Source organism: Hippocampus bargibanti, linkage group LG16 (genome assembly GCF_051943395.1).
Source record: "Hippocampus bargibanti isolate YZ-2025 linkage group LG16, ASM5194339v1, whole genome shotgun sequence".
Classification (NCBI taxonomy): domain Eukaryota; kingdom Metazoa; phylum Chordata; class Actinopteri; order Syngnathiformes; family Syngnathidae; genus Hippocampus; species Hippocampus bargibanti.
This window is the reverse complement of record NC_142749.1, coordinates 16,368,064-16,388,108: the sequence shown is the minus strand read 5'-3', so window position 1 is coordinate 16,388,108 and position 20,045 is coordinate 16,368,064. Positions and strand designations below refer to the sequence as shown.

Sequence of the window (20,045 nt, the reverse complement as noted above, 5' to 3'; positions counted from 1 at the left end):
TTAAAAAAAAAAAAAAAACATATATACATATATAAATAAATGATGTAATCGCACGTACCCTTCGTCCAAGTATCTGGTTGATGGCAGCGCTCTCCTTCAGCGTGCACTCGGCGATGACTTTGGCCCTCATCTCCTTCATGTAGAGCATAAAAGCGTTTAGTGGCTTCTTGATGACGGGCTTTTTGGGTTCTTTCTCCCGTTTGGCCTCCACGTGTGGTTTCCTGCGCGGCGAGGAGGAAAGCGGGAGACTTTTGTGTTGTTTTCTTGCCCATCGTGGTGGAGGTGAAGAAGCACCCAATTTATAATGCAGATTTTGTTAAAGGCGAGATGCTTAGCCGGCGAGCTAATGCTAACAACATGTATGACTTGCAATTGTCTACTGCAGTTGAAATGTAGCATTTTGAACAGTTATGTTGACAATAGCATTAGCGCTGATGCTATTTTTAGGCATTTTTTATGGCCTTTAAAATAGCCAATTACCCAGTACAAATTAAACTTTGAGTTTGTTTTTATTTCATTGTAAAATCTCACTAAAGAGATTCAATGCTGAACTGTAATGTTAGCGCAATGCTAACAACATTCTTGGCTGGTCCCCAAATGATCCATGTTCAGTATGGCAGTGACAGCCATGCCAATTCTCGACATTAAAATAAATAAAAGTGTGTTTTCCATTGAAATTTTGCACTTACGCGTACATGCCTCTGTCGTAATGCTCGTGGTGGTCCTGCTTGCCCGAAGGGGGCACGATGGCGGGGTGCGGGATGCCCGTGGGATGCATGCCTGATGGGCCGAGCATCAGCGAGTGAGAGAACCTGACCACAAAAAAATAAATACATTTAAATAATATAATAAAAATTAATAATATTATTATTATTATTATTATAATGTCGCGTCCCACCAAAAGGTAAAATACAAACAAACAAAAAAAAAGCCAATATTTATCATTTGCCGTCCAATCAACATCTACTTCCGCTTTTGGTTCATTTTGGTTGCTTTTATTTTCTTATTTTAGTCGAAACGGAAGCCATATGTTTGAAGGGAATATGCTGTAATTACAGGTAACTCTCCACTAGAGGGAGCGCTAGCCAAAGTCTGTCGCTTTTGCAGTTCAACGCAATGAAGCAGGAGACATAAATAAATACAATAAATAAATACAATAAATAAATAAATAAATAAATAAATAAATAAATAAATAAATAAAACTGCAGAAGTTATTCATTCAAAAATGTAAGTTAAAAAAAAATATATTATTTTGGAACTCCACAACCCATATCCTTAAAAAAAAGAGACAAAACAAAGGAAATATTATTTTAAACTGCATGAGCGATAAAAAAAAAAAAACAATATGAAGAAATGAATTGTTTTATGCAGCATGAGGTGCTAACTCAGATTACAGATTAGATTACTCCATTAGTGCCGCTACCATTTTCGCTGTCCCGTGTTGGCGCATCAAAAGCGCGCCGATCAGATTAAAGGAAGATTTTTCACATTGAAATCTGGTTTTATTTTGGATAATTCGACTTGCGAGTCGTCTGGTCTCATGTACGTCTAAAACAAAAAACAAAAACAGCACGAAGGACGCGCTTGCGACAAAAAAAAAATTACTCGACTGGTCTGCCATCAGTCCAGACCCGTCCCAACAGCACACAGCCTCAATGAGAACATAGCATGAATAACTCTAGTACTTTTGATATCAGGAAAGGGGTTAAAATAAGGTATCCAAGGAACAAATCGCACATTTGAAAGAATCTTCGGAAGAATCTAATTGGAAGCGGTGAAGCAGAGAGAGCCTCTGTTGGGGGTGACCATCGACAGCCGCGTGTCACACCACAGCGAGGCGAGATGCAAGCCTGAGAGTCTTTGATGTCGTGGGTTTCGCCTCTCTTTACAAATCTTTGTTTTTTTTTCCTCAACAAAAGTAGTCACGCGTAACGTCACACCACCACCAAACGATTGACAACAGCCTACGTTTAAAGTTTTTGGGACAGACTTTCAGTCAGACTAGCATGTTTGCGTATCATGTAAGCTTCAAGACCGGTTTATATAGACGTAATAATAATGAATGAATTTCAGTTAATTATGTTTTATTTTGTTTCATATATATATATATATATATAATGTAAAGTATATATCGATAGTCCCGGTTATATCGATATTTTTTCGGACTCCTTTGAATATCGATATAACGAGACTTTACTGTATATATATAAACAAATATGTATATATGTATATATACACACAATATATATATACATACACACACATATATATACATATATATACATATACACATACACACATGCATATTACATATGTATATACAGCTGACACACACACACACACATACACACACACACACACACACACACACACACACACACATATATATATATATATATATATATACACATACACATATATACACACACACACATATATACACACACATATATACATACACACACACACACACATATATATATATACATACACACACGCACATATACATATACACACATACACACGCACGCATATATATACACACACACACACACACACACACACACACACACACACACACACACACACATATATATATATATATACGCACATATACATACACACACACACATATATATATATATACATACACACACACGCACGCACACGCACACACACACATATTTATATACACACACATATATATATATATAAAACTACGTTTAATATATACCAAAAAATCATTAAATTAACCAATTAATCATTACATTAAAAGTGAACATTAATTTTAATTAAAACTGCATGAAATTAAATCTAAATGAAATAATCACTCAAAGAAACGAAATCTACATAAAAATAATTTTGAAGTTGAAAAAACAGAATATATATTTAATAAACAAATAATATATAATAGAAAAATGAAAAAAAAAATCCTGATGATAAATATCTAAATTTGGTTGGATTAACTGGTGAACAAAAATCAATAATATACAATAGAAAAAATAACTAACAAAAAAAGTACTAACTACAAACTAAATAAAATACTGTATGCGTATTAAAAGTGTGTTCGCTGTGGAGGCTCAAATGTTCACACACACGCTAAGCATTGTCTTTAATTGAATAAGTGACATTCTCTCTTCTCTTGTGTTCTTCCAGTTCATAAGAAAACAAGGCGCTAAAACCAAGAAGCTAATCCAGGCTAATCTGCCAAACATCGGGGAGTACACGAGCGTCTAAAACAATTGTCACAAAACAACATGTCCGCCGATCCGTTTGCCTTTAATAACAAAAAAAAAAAAAAAAAAACAAACATGGTACGAGGGGCCTGAACCGTCAGATCATCCGGATTAAAGCAGATGAGCCGGAAAGAATTCCTCGGTGAAGACTTCTTGTGCGACAAAGATAAAATTGTTCCCAATCGTAAATATCTTCGGACAAAAGACTCCGTCCGAAAACATCAGTGACATTTAACGGAACCCCCAAAACTGCTCTCGTTGAAATTAATCCACCAATCGACAGAGGATTGACATTTAACAGAATTTCGGAAAATAAATCAAGAAAACACGTACAAATAAATAACAAAGTCAAAGACAAAACATACAAAATGTAAATCGACATAATTTTGCATAAAGAACCAAAAAAAAGTTTTCATCTGTATCCGATATAGCAAAAAACGTACAATAAAGTCCAACTAGCATGTTTTTCGCTAATCTCAGAACATACTTCCTTTTCTCCGACGAGCATGTTTCATGAATCTAAAATCGGATGTGCTACTTTTCTTCGCTCATGCTATCATTTTTAAAGTACTAATGGTGTCTCACATTTATTTAGTATAAGGCGCACACCGAAATGAATGGTGTATCATCAAACTTTTTTACTTATATAAGGCATACCGATGTATAAGGCGCACCCCCAATGAATTGTGTATTTTCAAACATCTTCAATATATAAGGCGCACCGTAGTATAAGGCGAAACTCCAATGAATGGTCAATTTTCAAACTTTTTTCATATTTAGGGTGCACCGGTGTATAAGGTGCAGCCCCAAAGAATGGTGTATTTTCTAACTTTTTCCATTTATAAGGCGCACCACCAATGAATGGTGTATTTTCAAACGTTTTCCATATGTGATGCGCACCGGAGTATAAGGCGCACCCCCAATGAATGGTGTATTTTCTAACTTTTTCTATACATAAGGTGCACCGGAGTGTAAGGCGGCACTCCAATGAATGGTGTATTATCAAACTTTTTCCCTATATAAGGTGCACCAGAGTATAAGGCGCAATGTCATCTTTGGAAGAAAATCAAAGCTTTTGGGTGCGCCTTATACACCAGAAAATACACTTTTTTTTTTTTACTGAAGTGTCCTGAGTGGAAGATGAGGTCACGTCACACATCCAAAACAGCATAAATAAGACCTATTACACTTTGTACAAGGTCACGGAAGAGGCAAACGCATGGGTGGTCTTTGTTTGCGTCGGTATGTGTGTGTGTGTATGCGTTTGCTTGTGTGTGTGTGTGTGTGTGTGTGTGTGTGTGTGTGTGTGTGTGTGTGTGTATACATGACACTCACCATCCCATCGAGGGCGAGATCTGTCCAACACCGCCTGAAGGGAGAGGGTAGTATCCTGAAAGGTCCTGGGATTGGTGCCTGTGAACACCTACAGGCACAGGCACGCATACAACCGCGCACACACACACACACACACACACACACACACACACACACACACACACACACACACACACACACACACGCACGCATGCACGCACGCACACACACACACACACACACACACACACACACACACACACACACACACACACACACACACACACACACACACACACACACACACACACACACACACTTATGACAACTACACTCCTACTTGTGTCTTTTAAGCACATCATTAGGTCAGTTCAGGGGGCCTCCATGAGGTCAATTAGCGCTATTAGCCGTGTGGGAACCTCATATTAAGTGCACGTAAAGATACACAAAGGTCATACAGCCTACACAGCGGTACCTGTGTAGGTTGTTTTCTTCTTCTTCAAACGGTAAAAAAAAAAAAAAAATGTTGGGTGTGAGCGCAGGAAGTCATTTGTAAACAAGAAGCAGCTAGCTTTTAGCCAGGCGCCATTGTGTTTGCTAACCAGTGTTTGCTTCGAAGGAATATGACTGTAATCTGTACCGTGCCCCTTTCGGAACCCCGAGAACTACAGATGCAATAAAACGGTCACGGAAGGGGTTGAGTCGGTCTTCTCGTAACGTTGTTTCACTCATTCACTGCCAGACGATGTGGAAATATTTGTCCAATCCAGTGCCAGGGTTTTAGGTCATTTTCACTCAAATTGCAGGACCCACAGAATATTGAGTTTTAGGACTACATAAAGATTTAATGCAGCGTTAGAAACCTTCCACTATCTTCTAGCTGGCTACTTAGCTAGCTATCTATTTGCTAATTATTCACTATCTATTTGCTATATAACTAGCTAGTTGGCTACCTAGCTTGCTATCTAATTGCTATCTATTCACTATCTAACTGGCTAGCTAGCTATTAGTTATCTAGTAGCTAGCTAGCTAACTTTCTATCTATTTGAGGTATTCCGGGTTGAACGAATGCTAGGGCGGTGTGGCTGCCGCTGCTCACCCACAGAAAAACTTCATCCTGTGACTGTGAAGTGACCTTGAGAGTTTTGAAAGGCGCTAAGAAATGAAGTGTAGTATTATTATTATTATTATTATTATTTCATGAAAAAAAGAGTTAATACCTAAATTATATGGGTCTGGAGTTATGTGAGCTTGAAATGGGGGCAAATGTACAAAGTACAATACAATACATATTGAGTTATGTAGCGTTTTAACAACAGCTGAAGCGCTAACATGGAGAAAAATGGGAAATGCTGCCCCCTTGTGATAAAAAAAAACATTGCCAGAGACCATGGCCAGCGCTTTATTGGCACCCAAGCATGAAAAATCAAAACCCAAAAAAAATCAGGAATGGCGTTCTACGTCATATTTTCAAATTCCTGAAAAAAAAAATGTGAATGGCAGTGAATGAGTCACAAAAATAAAACGCTAGATGTCGCTATGCTAAAAGCAATTTTACTGTTGGTCAACAAGGATGACATCACTGATGATGTCACAGCACGCCAGGACAATGTGGCGAATGATACGTGAGGGGGGGGGTGATATATATAATTTGTGTTGATTGACAACGATCTCCAAAAAAAAAATCACGTGAGATGGTGTGAGAAAGGTCGGATGTAGCATCCAGGTGTTAGCGCCGTGTGTGTGTGTGTGCAGGTGTCTCAGTCTGTCATTACAAGCTGAGTCACTATGCTAACGTCATTCACGTGTGTGTGTGTGTGTGTGTGTGTGTGTGTGTGTATTCTTCAGTAAGTGTGCTAGTACAAGAATAAAAATGGAGGAGGGAGGGGAATTCCAGACACACAAGGTGGTCGATTGCCCAAGGTGCTACACACGCCTTTTGAAAATATGCAGCTCCTTTTTTTAATGATCATTTTGCCAAAAAATGTGCGCAAAGTTCAGTAAAAAACGGTAAAAAAACGAAATAACATGTATCCGATAGATTGCAGTCATATTGATGCTTTTTTTTGCGGCATTGGGGAGAAGGAAGGACATAAATTTGGTCATAACAGCACAAAAATTCCCAGGCGCTTGTTGTGTAATTATTTAAAATTCTTAAATATGTAATTTCAGTATGCTAATGCGCCTGAATTGTCAAAGAAACTCGACAAAGGCCCGCCAGAGCGAGCAAAGCTACTTTGACTACCAACACATTTCCTCCAATACAAAACTACACCGTGGCATATATTCTTTATCCTCTACAACGAAAACATACACCGTGGCATATATTCTTTATCCTCTACAACGAAAACAATAATAAATCTAGCTAACTGTGTGACAGAAAAAGGCAAAGAAGTGCGAGTGTATGCGTTCGTACCCGTCTTCTGACTCATGTCGGTGGGCAGGTGCGGGGGGCTGCCGCCGAAGTGCTCGTTACCGTACGGCAGCAGCGACGTAATCGGGTGCATGCCGTGGGACTGCTGCACGACGGACACTTTGTTGGACTGGAACGACACAAGAAAAAAAAAGGGGGGGGGGGGTGCAAGGAGGGGGGAGAAATGTAAAAAATTTTAATATGAATGCAAAAAAAAAAAAAAAAATGGGAACATTGTTTAATGCGGGGTTGAAAATGGGCATCATAAAAAAATATACAGTAAAGTCTCGTTATATCGATATTCAAGGGAGTCCGAAAAAATATCGATAAAACCAGGACTATTGATATATCCGACCCTGTTCGCATGTAATTTTCTCTGTGCGTGCATAGAAATAGTATCGATATAACCGGGACTATCGATATATCCGATATCGATATAACGAGACTTTACTGTATAAGTATTATCAGTGTTTGAAATAACGTCTGCCCAGAGGCCCGGTACGGACAACTTTTACGTCGGGCGTACAACTTTCACAACTTTCAAAACATCTCGGCCTCTTGAAGGAACAAAAATAAAAATAAAAAATAAATAAATAAAACCTTCGCTTGGCAATTTGCATACTGGCTATGGCAGCCAATCAGAAGCCTGTTTCGTGTTTCGGACTATATCGTGACTGTAAAGTGTACTTGAAAGTTTTGAAAGGCGCTTAGAAAGAGGAGCCATGTGGCTTTTAGCAGACAACGCAACGCAGACATCGCATTGTGCACCATGACAACAAACGACAACTGGGGCAAAATCTTTATTCAACTTAATATTTACCATAAATTAAGCAAGGGAGCATTTTGTGGTAGGTACTTCCTTAATTAAAAAAGAAGACTTTATACTCCGCAACAATGTTTTTTTTTTTTTTTTTGCGATTAGTCGTCTTATTGTGTTTCAAGTTGTGAAAAATGGGGCAGGCAACTTATGGCCGGGCAGGCAACTTTTCAGAGTTGTCTGCCTTGGTGTCCGCTAACTTTTTGTCATGAGTTTCAGACACTGGTATTATAACAAAATAATACAGTAAAGTCTCGTTATATCGATATGGGTTATATCGATAGTACTGCTTATTACGATACTATTTCTATGAACGCAAGGAGAAAATTTACATGCCGCAGGATCGGATATATCGATAGTCCGGTTGTATCGATTTTTTTTCCCGACTCCCGAGAATATCGATATAATGAGACTTTACTATATATGTATGTAAAAACATGATAAAACATTTTCCTTCAATGAATAATTGAAATTTATTTGTTTTATTTATTTAAATTTGAAATTTAAATGAAAAAAAAAAACATTGGCGGCCATTTTCGGCAGCATTTAGCATTAGCATTGGTCAACCGCCTTTTGAAATGCTCGATTAGCGTAGCCGCGTGGCCGCCCAAAAAAATGCTAACTTTAGCGCACACTGCCGCACATCTGTCACCGCGGCTTCTTTTCACGTGTTGAGCTCATTTCGCCGAAAAAAAAAAAAGAAGTCGGGGGGGAAAAAAAAAAAACGCGTCCTGCCCGTGCGTCCGCGTTTCCTCGCCGTAATTAGCCAGCCTTGAAGTGGCTTCGAGAGCGCCTTCCGCCTTTCCCGAGCGCGCTCGAGGGGGAGGCACTCGTCCCAACCCCGTCATTATCAAACCGCTCTGTAGTTAAGCGAGTAGGCTAACCCCTCCCCCCCCATCGCTCCACCCCTCGCGCACCCCCATTCCTCACCTCACACACAAAACTCGGATCAAGCAAGTGAGCACACGTACGATGCTCGCACTGATTTTATTCAAAGAATATTTAAAGATACATTTATAGAACCGAGAGCATTTTCTGACAATACAGTGTAACAAAATTAGCTACCCGTTCATGGAGCAGCTTGAGAATCCTTCCACAAATTGTTTATTCCCACTATCCCACTATAGGTGAAGTCAAATTAAATGACAAATTAAATTATGCTATCATTAAATCAAATGAAATAAAGTGATCACAATTACACAAAGTCACACAATGTGACAGGAAGAAAGCCTGCTAGCTTAATACTAGCACACAAAGCTAATTGTGCAAAAAAAAAGAAAGGCTCATGAAACTAGCATCGATGTTGGAGTTGAAACAATGGATCATTGAGAAAAGAAAAATAAACAAATAAATAAAAAGGAAAAAAAAATACACATAGGGGTAGATTCTTTATCCTCTGCGTATATCGACCAATAATTACTGAGCAGCTGATGCCGTCAAATTAACTCATTCGTCGCCATTCCGGAATTTATTCGGGAATCAAAAAAAAAAAAAATCTGACGTGGAGCGCCATTCCTGAATTTGTTCGGGTTTTGTTTTTTTTCTTGCGGGGGTGCCGGTAAAGCGTTTGTCAGACCTCTGGCAGTGTTTTTCCCTTCCATGAGGGGGCAGAATTTGCCTTTTGTCCATGTTAGCGCTTTGTTAGCTGCTTCAGCTGTTGTTAAAGCGCTTTATAAATCAATAGGTATGTATTTTATTTTGTACATCCGCCCCCATTTCAAGCTCAGATAACTCCAGATCCATATAACTTAAGAATTAACACTTTTTTGATGAAAGAAGAGAATCTAGGGTTTTTAATGCTGGATTGAATGTTTATATAGTCCTAAAACTCAATATTTTGTGCGTCCAGGTAATTTGAGTGAAAATGACAAAAACCCTGGCACTGGAGTGGACACATTTTTGCACATTGTCTGGCAGTGAATGAGTTAATATGCATACGTGTACTATAACGCAAGACAAATCAGTCCAAAATTGTGACCAGTAGAGTGCCGGGGAAAAAAAACACACAAAAAAAAACGTGAAACAGTTTGATTTAAAAAAAAAACATATTTTTTTCAATTTAAGGTGATTTTTAGCATTTTTTTTAAAATCAGGATAGACAACGTAGAAGAACCCACTTTCTTTCAATTTTTAATTGATTCCCTTTTCAAAAAGGTGAGATTAAAGACACTCTGGTCCAGTGAAGGACCAAAGAGACGAGCGTTTCAATTTCCTCTTTTAATGGAATAAAAAAAAAGACAACTAAAGAATACATTAGTAGCGTGCGTGCGTGCTCTTTAGCGTGTATTTTAGCATGCGCGCGTGTGCGTCGCATCAATATAAACAAGTGTGACGCGAGCTGTCATTAAGTGTGGCGCTAAGAGCGGAGGAGTGCACATAAAACACCCGCGACAATGCCAACGCGACTCAAAAAGGCCTTTCAAGTACACGACGCGCACGCAACGCCAACGCCCGTATGCATTTCGCTTACATACTTCAACCGATTGATCAAGTAATTGCTCCTTTCAAGTCAATCTTTGATGTCATCTGCAAACAGGCCGTTATTCGACCATTTTCCTTAACCATATTTTGCTTTTATTTTGAAAAAAAAGGCGTATATTAATTAGTTAGCTAGCACGCTCATAATTAGCACATTCAAAATGAAATTGTCGAATGATGCGTATCGTTTACATTAACTGCCAGACAAAATGGAAAAAAAAAATGTGTCCACTCTAGTGCCAGGGTTTTTGTCATTGTCACTTGAATTCCAGGACCCACAGAATATTGAGTTTCAGGACTACATAAACATTCAATACAGCATTAGAAACCTTACACTCTCTTCTTTCATCAGAAAAAAAAGAATTAATTCCTAAATTATATGGATCTGGAGTTATATGAGCTTGAAATGGGGGCGGCTGTCCAAAATACAATGCAATACATAGAAAAAAAAGTTAATTCCTAAATTATATGGATCTGGAGTTATATGATCTTGAAATGAGGGCGTCTGTCCAAAATACAATGCAATAAATAGAAAAAAAAGTTAATTCCTAAATTACATGGATCTGGAGTTACATGAGCTTGAAATGAGGGCGGCTGTCCAAAATACAATCTAATAAATACATAGAAACACAAGTTAATTCCTAAATTACATGGATCTGGAGTTACATGAGCTTGAAATGGGGGCCGCTGTCCAAAATACAATGCACTAAATACGTAGAATAAAAAGTTAATTCCTAAATTATATGGATCTGGAGTTATATGAGCTTGAAATGGGGGCGGCTGTCCAAAATACAATGCAATAAATACATAGAAACACAAGTTAATTCCTAAATTATATAGATCTGGAGTTATATGAGCTTGAAATGAGGGTGGCTGTCCAAAATACAATGCAAAATATACATATTGATTTATATTGCGCTTTAACAACAGCTGAACAAAGCGCTAACATGGACAAAAGGCAAATGCTGCCCCCTTGTGGGAAGGAAAAATATTGCCAGAGGTCTGGCCAGTGCTTTATCGACACCCAAACAAGAAAAAACAAAACCCGCAATGGCGCTCTCTGTCATATTTCTATTCAAATTGATGTGTATCGGTCCACTTTCAAAACAATATCATCCCGATATCGATATCTGGTATCAGTAATCAACTCCCTATTGTAAAAATATTATACATAATACAGTAAAGTCTCGTTATAGCGATATCGGATATATCGATAGTCCCGGTTATATCGATACTATTTCTATGCACGCACGGAGAAAATTACATGCAAACAGGGTCGGATATATCGATAGTCCCGGTTATATCGATATTTTTTCGGACTCCCTTGAATATCGATATAACGAGACTTTACTGTATATCAGAATACATTTTTAACCAGCTCTGAGTAGTCGCCCATAAAAAAAAAACACAAAACCACCCAAAATAGGTTGACCTTCAAACTTCAAAACATCATTTCAATGCTAGCTTTGTCCGCACAGCATTAGCGTGTCGCTCATGTATAACAACAAACCAGAGAGACCCCACCTCCCGCTCCCCTTTTTTTTCTCCAAATCTGGAAGTCATTGCCTTCTCCAAATGAGAGCCTTTGCTTGACATCAAAAGCGGGACTGTCGTGTTTAAAAAAAGCAACCACCCCCTCCCCTAGTCACCACAGACCCACAAAACCAACCAACACTACCAAAAAAAAAAAATACAAAAAATAAATACAACCGTGTGCCACGGAGACCCCACAAAACGGCCACGCCAGAATCCTAAACGGAAGACTTTAATACAGAACCCAGTGAAATGAAATGCTGCCACTTTCACACGGACGACACAAATGATTCAACGACATAAACACAAAAGGGAATTTGGCGCGTCAGCCGTCAAAGTTGACAACCGGTATATCCAGAAATGTGACAAAGAGAGAATTGAGTGAATTAAGTAAGGCGCCCTTAAAATGTGAAAATGACTTTCAGCGCGACAGGGCGGCGACAAAATGGATGCCTGGAAAAAAAAAAAAAAAAATCAATGCTAATGACTTTTAAGGGAGGGATTGTTTTTTGTTTTCTTTCTCCGCAAATATCCTGCAGTGTGTTTACGATACAGCTGCATGATCATGATGACTGTGTGAAATCAAGTCATTCCTTATTCCAGATTTTTAAAAATGCCACCACTTAATAAATAAATATTAATTTTAAAAAAAACAACAAAACAACACCCATGTTTTGTCCATGTTAGCGCTTTGTTCTAGCTTCAGCTGTTGTTAAAGCGCTATATAAATCAATATGGATGTATTGTATTTTGTATAGATGCCCTCATTTCAAGCTCAGATAACTCCAAACTCATATAATTTAGGAATTAACTATTTTTCTGATGACTTAATAAAAAAAGATAATAAATAAATAAATGTATTAATTAAAAAAAAAAAAAAAAACAAGCCAACACCCATGTTTGTCCATGTTAGCGCTTTGTTATAGTGTCAGCTGTTGTGACAGCGCTATATAAATCAAAATAGATATATTTTGTACAGCCGCTCTCATTTCAAGCTCAGATAACTCCAGATACATAAAATTTAGGAATTAACTCTTTTTCTGATGAAATAAGAGAGTTTAAGGTTTCTTACGCTGCATTGAATGTTTACGTAGTCCTAAAACTCAATATTCTGTGGGCCGATGATGTCATGACAAAAACCCTGGCACTGGAGCGGACACATTTTTGCACATCGTCTAGCAGTGAATGAGTTAATGAAACAAAGTTGAATGAAAAAAAAATACATTAAAGATTAAAGTAGTAATACATTTGACAGCATTTTGGAATATATTGCAATATTTTGTGATTTATAAAAAAAAAAAAAAAAAAAAAAAAAAAAGGAATAAATAAATCAGTTGCTTCCCACTATTGGTAAAATCGTTGAAGTAGAAAAAAAAAAATCATAAATCTTCAAAAGTGTAAAGAAAATATAATATAATAAATAATGCCTGGTAATGATGCTGATCAATTAAATCAGGTGTGGTGGGATTCATGGCTAGGGATATATATATATATATATATATATATATATATATATATATATATATATATATATATATATATATATATATTAAATCCGTAAATCGGCTATACTGTAATTATGACTATGCAGCTAGTTAGCATAGCTTAGCACAAAATGTCATGATCAGGATTACCGCATGCACAAAATCAGGTAACGTTACCACTGTAGTTACTGGTTGAGTGAACCCTGGCGCGTGTGGCTGCCGCTGCTCACCCACAGTAAAACCTATCCTGTGACTGTAAAGTGACCTTGAGAGTTTTGAAAGGTGCTTATAAATTAAATGTATTATTATTATTATTATTATTATTATTATTATTATTACTGGATGCCATTAGAAAACAAGCAGTGATGAAAGAAGACGCAAAATAAGAGTACCGTATTTTCCGGTGTATAAGGCGCACCTGCGTATAAGGTGCAGGGTCGAGCTAACTGTTTGCTATCTATTACCTAGCTAGCTAGCTTTCTATCTATTTGAGTTACATCCGGGTTGAGTGAACGCTGGCGCGTGTGGCTGCCACTGCTCACCCATAGAAAAACCTATCCTGTGACTGTAAGGTGACCTTGAGAGTTTTGAAAGGTGCTTATAAATGAAATTTATTAGTAGTATTTTGAAGAATGTGAAGGCTTTTAGGTGTGTCTTATACATCGGGATATACGGTAAAAGACACCACATCGCTCAATGAAGGGACGTAAGCAGGATCAGAATTGGAAAAAAAAAAAAAAAAAAAAATCGCCTGACTCCAAACACCTGGAAAAACATCGACTGCCATCGCCTCCCGTTGCCCAAAGTGGTTTTGGCGTTGCGGCTTCAACGGGGAACTCGATGCCTCCGATGGATCTCATTTACTCGCAGCTGTTCTGAAATATGACTTTAATTTAGTATTTGCGAAAAGTCCTCTTGGCCGTCGCTGCAGTCGGGCTGTCTCGAATTAAAGATCAGAATGTATTTTTACGTGTTGGCGTCTTGAGCTAACGTAGATGAAACGAGATTAGCGGGCAGACGAGAATTTGGCGAAAACAATTAGCCACAAACGTCCCCGCGCCTCTGAATTGTTAATTGTTTGTAACCGAGGGCCTTCCTCTGACCCAAAGGCGGGGAAGGGAGGGATACGGGGTGGGGGTCGTTGGATTTCCTCAACTCATCCAGATCGCGTTACACGGGCCCGCAGGCTCTGATGTGGCTTCAGACGGCAAGCGCAAAACCAAAAGCCAGCAACCGCGCAGGCCCGGCTGGGCGCTTAGCCTCGTCCTGCGGTCGACGGCTGTGAGGAATATTTCGGAAAGCCCGAAAATGTATTCCAACTACCCCCCCGCCCCTCAAAAGCTCCTCCCCCACCCCCATCCTGCAGAGATGCTGCGCCGTTTGCTAGCTATCTTCGGCTATCGAGCTAGCTATCTAACTGGCTTTATAGCTGGCTATCTAGCTACTTATCCATTTGCGATATAGCTAGCTAGTTGGCTATCTAGCTAAGTATATATTAGCTATCTAGCTAGCTATGTATTAGCTATATACAGGTAACATCCGACTTACGACCGAGTTCCGTTCCGACCAAACGGTCGTAAGTCAAAATGGCCGTAAGTCGAAATCCATTCAAAATGTAGAATAGAGACTCAGACGCTAAATGACACGCAAACTCCGCCCTTTTACTGCCATCACACGGTCGATTGCTGTGCGAGAGTGAGATGCTGGCTGGCAAAAATTGCCGGCCTGCTAGCGCGTTGCGGTGTCAGGCGTATAATAATTATTTTTTTTTTTTTAATAGGGTCTGGAGGTCATGGTCGTAAGTACGGGCGGTCGCAAGTCGAGCTGGTTGTAAGTCGGATTGTTACTTATATTAGCTAGCTAGCTAGCTTTCTATCTATCTGAGTTAGTTTCAGGTTGAGTGAACGCTGGCGCGTATGGCTGCCGCTGCTCACCCACAGAAAAAAACTTATCCTGTGACTGTAAAGTGACCTTGAGAGTTTTGAAAGGGGCTTATGAATGAAATTTATTATTATTATTATTATTAAATGTTGGCTTGGAACCGGTGACAAGTTGTTCTGAAGGGATAGTACGCAGGATTTACAAGGTTTTCATTTACGGCTGTGAACATCTGGCGCAAGGAACCTAAAAACACCCCGAAAAGTACAAGTCTCCATCTTAGAAGATACCCCTCAAAGTTACATGCACAAAAGGGACTCTGTAGATAAAAAATGCTAACTTGCAAAATGCTAACAAAAAAAAGGGGAAGCCATTAGGAAACACATCCGCCTTTTTTTATCCGTAGCATCAATTAAAAGGCCTTTCCATCGGTGAGCTCTTGTTCTTTATTAGCACCTTCTCGCCTCTCTCTGGTGGAGTTTTCGCTTTAATCTCAGGGGGCGACGGGGGAAACACTGTTGCCATTGATGCGCCTATTGATCTGATGTTAGCGCCCGGCGCTTTTATCTCCGCGCAGTCTCAAAAGAAGACACAAAAAAATTAAATAAATATATGAATAAACTCGGGTTTGAGGTGCTAGCGCATTTCAGGCGATGAGGATTTGAGATGATTCCGGGTGGCGGCTAATTTTTCTGGTCTGAAAAATGACTTTCCAGGGTGTTATCAAGCATCTGTATGACACCTGTTACGTTTGCTAAATTGGCGTGCGTTGATGCTAACGTTGATTCATTAGTCTGATGCTAACGTTGATTTGCTGCCATTCCCAATGTATTTGGGAATTGAAAAGTGAGACCGAGAGTGGCATTCCTGAATTAGTTCAGGTTTGGGTTTTTTTTTTTTCTTGCAGTGGCGGTGCTGATAAAGCGCTGGTCAGACCTCTGGCAATGTTTTTTCACTGACACGAGGGAGCAGCATTTGGCTTTTGTCCGTGTTAGCGATGTCAACTGTTGTTAAAGCGCTATATAAATCAATATGTATTGTATTGTATTTTGTACAGCCATCCACATTTCAAGCTCATATAACTTCATACCTATATAATTTAGGAATGAACTCTTTTTGTTCTATGTATTTATTGCATTGTATTTTGGACAGCCGCCCTCATTTCAAACTCATATAACTCCAGATCCATATAATTTAGGAATTAACTTTTTATTCTACGTATTTAGTGCATTGTATTTTGGACAGCCACCCTCATTTCAAGCTCATATAACTCCAGATCCATATAATTTAGGAATGAACTTTTTATTCTATGTATTTATTGCATTGTATTTTGGACAGCCACCCTCATTTCAAACTCATATAACTCCAGATCCATATAATTTAGGAATTAACTTTTTATTCTATGTATTTATTGCATTGTATTTTGGACAGCCGCCCTCATTTCAAACTCATATAACTCCAGATCCATATAATTTAGGAATTAACTTTTTATTCTATGTATTTATTGCATTTTATTTTGGACAGCCGCCATCATTTCAAGCTCATATAACTCCAGATCCATATAATTTAGGAATTAACTTTTTATTCTACGTAGTTAGTGCATTGTATTTTGGACAGCCGCCCTCATTTCAAGCTCATATAACTCCAGATCCATATAATTTAGTTAAATGTAGATTTTTGTACGCTAAATTGACTATTTATGTGGTCCCAAAACTCAATATTCCATGGATCCTGCAATTTGAGTGACAATGACAAAAACCCTGGCACTGGAGGGGAAACATTCGTCTGGCAGTGAATGAGTTAATCAGTGTAATGCTAACAGTGATTAATCTGTTTGTTAATAATTTCAAGAGACAAAGGGGTAATCAGTGTAATGCTAATGGTGATTAATCTGTTTGTTCATAATTTCAAAAGACAAAGGGGTCGGGAAATAATGACAGAAGCTCCTGTAGTTTGTTTTTCTACTTTTTCTTTTCCTCTTTGTTTCATATCTTTGCTGATGTGAATTGTGGATTTCTCCAATGTGAGACTAATAAAGGTTAATCTAATGTAATCTAATCTCATCCAAAAGTAGAAGTAACAGACAACAACGCATCTGGACTTGAGTTCAAACTCAGGTAACGTCGTCCCGGTTAAGGAACAGAGCTCGCTTGTAAATTCCCGAGGATGTAATTGCATAATCGGTAAGAATCCAAAATGGCCTCCGGGCGCATGCTTCAAATAAAAGCTAAAAACGTACAAGCGCTGCCATTAAAACCTGCTAGCAACCTGCTGGCCTCATGTTTTTTTTTCCCCCACATAGAAGTGGACTGCCCTCAAGAAAATCTCGAACCCTAAAAAAAAATTAAATAAAGTTTTTGGCGTGGCGAGGCTCCACCGGACGAATCCAAGCGTGGCGGCAGAAGGGGTGCAAGGGTTGGGGCGTAGCGGTGAAGCGAGGGCGCTACCATTCGGCAGACCGCGACTGGACTTGGCCCAAAACCGTCGCGAGATGGCTCGTGTCGTGCGTTGGACGGAGGTCATCCGTCAACACCGTCCGCCGAGCGTATTTATACTCTCGCGCCCGTTTGTATGTTTATAAAACTTTTGTTTTATTTTCAGTCTCTTGGAGCAACGCGACAATCCGAGAAGCGTCGATGTCTTATTTAGTGTTTCTGTAAGATAGCATAGCGGGTCAATTTTGGAGGTTTGTGTCCAAGTTCGCTTGGCTTTTGCTATCGATCATCTGTAATAATGACACGGCGGCCGACTTTTGGTGTGTAATTATGTTGCCGAAATAGAAACGCTAGCCTCCGCTACGAGAGCTTTTGGACTTTAAAGTGCAAATTGTAGGACAAAAACGCTCTCATTTTTCACGAGTCGGAACCAGAAGCTCAGGTAAAAGATGACGCTGAAGTCACATTTCTCATTTTTACAACAAAAATGGAGGTACAAAGTATAATGGGTAGACAAGATAGACAAGGCAAAGTAGAGGCCCTGTTGCTAAACTATATTGGTAGAGAATCCATTCATCCATTTCATACCGCTAATACGGGGTCGGGTTGCGAGGGCAATGGCTTTAGCAAGGAGCTCCAGACCTCCCTTTCCCCAGCCACTTCTTCCATCTCGCCACGGGGACTCCCAAGTCAGGAGACATTGTCTCGTCACAGTTTACTGGGTTATCCCCATGGCATTGTTCTGGTAGGACATGCCCAGAAGACTTCACCAAGGTGACATCCGGGAGGCAGCCTAATCACATGTCCGAGCCACCTCATCCAGTTTGCTTAACATGGAGAAGAAGTTGCTGGACTCATTTCTTTCTATGCTGGCATGCACGTATCCATGTCTGTTTCTAGAAAATATTGGCTTTTTGGATCTGCGGGAACTGCCCTAGACTTTCCTCTCCCCAGCCACTTCTTCCAGCCCGCCCCGGGGACTCCCGAGGCAGGAGACATGGTCTCATCACCATTTACGGGGTGGCATCTTGCCGGTGGGACATGCCCAGATGACTTCACCAGTGTAACGTTTAGGAGGCAGTCCAATCACATGCCCGAGCCACCTCATCCAACTCTTCACAACGTGAAGAATAAGCAGCTGGACTCATTTCCTCCGATGGTAGCATACATCTAAGCGTTGATTTCTAGAAAACATCTGCTTTTTTGTGTCTAGAGCAACTGCCCTAAACTTCCCTCTCCCCAGCCACTTCCACCAGCTCACCTCGGGGACTCCCAAGCCGGGAGATATCATCTGTTCGCCGTTTACCGGGTTATCCCCGTGGCATCCTGCCAGTGGGACATGCCCAGAAGACTTCACCAATGAGGCACACTAATCACATGCCCGAGCCACCTCATCCGGCTCCCGTCAACGAGGCCGGACTCATTTCTTCCGACACTAGCGTCCATCTAATCGTCCATTTCTAGAAAACATCTGCTTTTTGCGTCTGCGGAACCGAAGATGGCAGTGCTGCTGATTTGTACTGTAAATACGCGGGTATTAGCGCAGGCAAATAAACAAAGGCATGGTATTTTCAGCTGGCGGGCTTTGCGCGATCACTGATGCGTAATTGCTACCACCCAAGATTAGCCACTAAACCCTCAAATAATACACTCAAATAATCCGAGACAGACGTACGCACGGCATATTTACACATACGAGATACCAAAGTGAATCTCTGTGTGCGTTAGCCTTGGCTGCCGACGTCCACTTTGCGCTGGTCCAAAAAATAAACATGGTGGCCAACCAGAAAAGCCCCAAAACAGCCCCCGTGGCGCGACGTAAACCCCCCCCCCCTCTCCGACAACATCCTTCTTTCTTTCTTTCCGCCTCTGTGAGGCCTTTTATCTCACATATGAAGCATGAGCTAAATTCATCCGTCTGTTGTGGAGCCATCTTGCTCCCGGGTCAATTTGACCCATACTGTTTTTAATTATGTAACAGTGACATTATCATTGTATACTGGTTAGTTTAAAAATCTTATTAGAGATTTTTAGAAATGAATAATAATAATAATAAATTTCATTTTTAAGCGCCTTTCAAAACTCTCAAGGTCATTTTACAGTCACAGGATCAATTTTTCTGCGGGTGAGCAGCGGCAGCCACACGCGCCAGCGTTCACTCAACCCGGAAGTAACTCAAATAGATAGAAAGCTAGCTAGCTAATACATAGCTAATATATAGCTAATAGATAGCTAGCCAGACAACTAGCTAGATAGCCAGACAGCTAATGGATAGCTAGCTAGATAGCTAGCCAGATAACTACTACTAGCCAGCTAGCTAGGTAGCATATGAGCAGAATTGATAACAACGGTAGTTTAAGGCAAGAAAAAAAAAAACTACCAATGAAATATGTAATAATGCCACCTTGTTTCGGGTCAGATTGACCCACAGACTTAAAATTGAGAGGATGGTATTGA

General features: G+C 39.7%; 1 protein-coding gene across 4 annotated transcripts in view; it reads right to left on the bottom strand.

Moving 5' to 3' along the window:
* The window catches only part of tcf7 (transcription factor 7), a 36,160-nt gene that overhangs the window by 6,336 nt on the left and 9,779 nt on the right, over window positions 1–20,045 (bottom strand). For all 4 annotated transcript variants that reach the window (XM_089017475.1, XM_089017477.1, XM_089017476.1 and 1 more), the window contains exons 4-7: window positions 6,967–7,093; window positions 4,572–4,659; window positions 690–812; window positions 59–221 (exon numbers count right to left, since the gene is read on the bottom strand). In XM_089017475.1, the coding sequence (XP_088873601.1) occupies window positions 59–221; window positions 690–812; window positions 4,572–4,659; window positions 6,967–7,093 (501 nt within the window). The remainder of the gene's footprint in view (window positions 1–58; window positions 222–689; window positions 813–4,571; window positions 4,660–6,966; window positions 7,094–20,045) is intronic.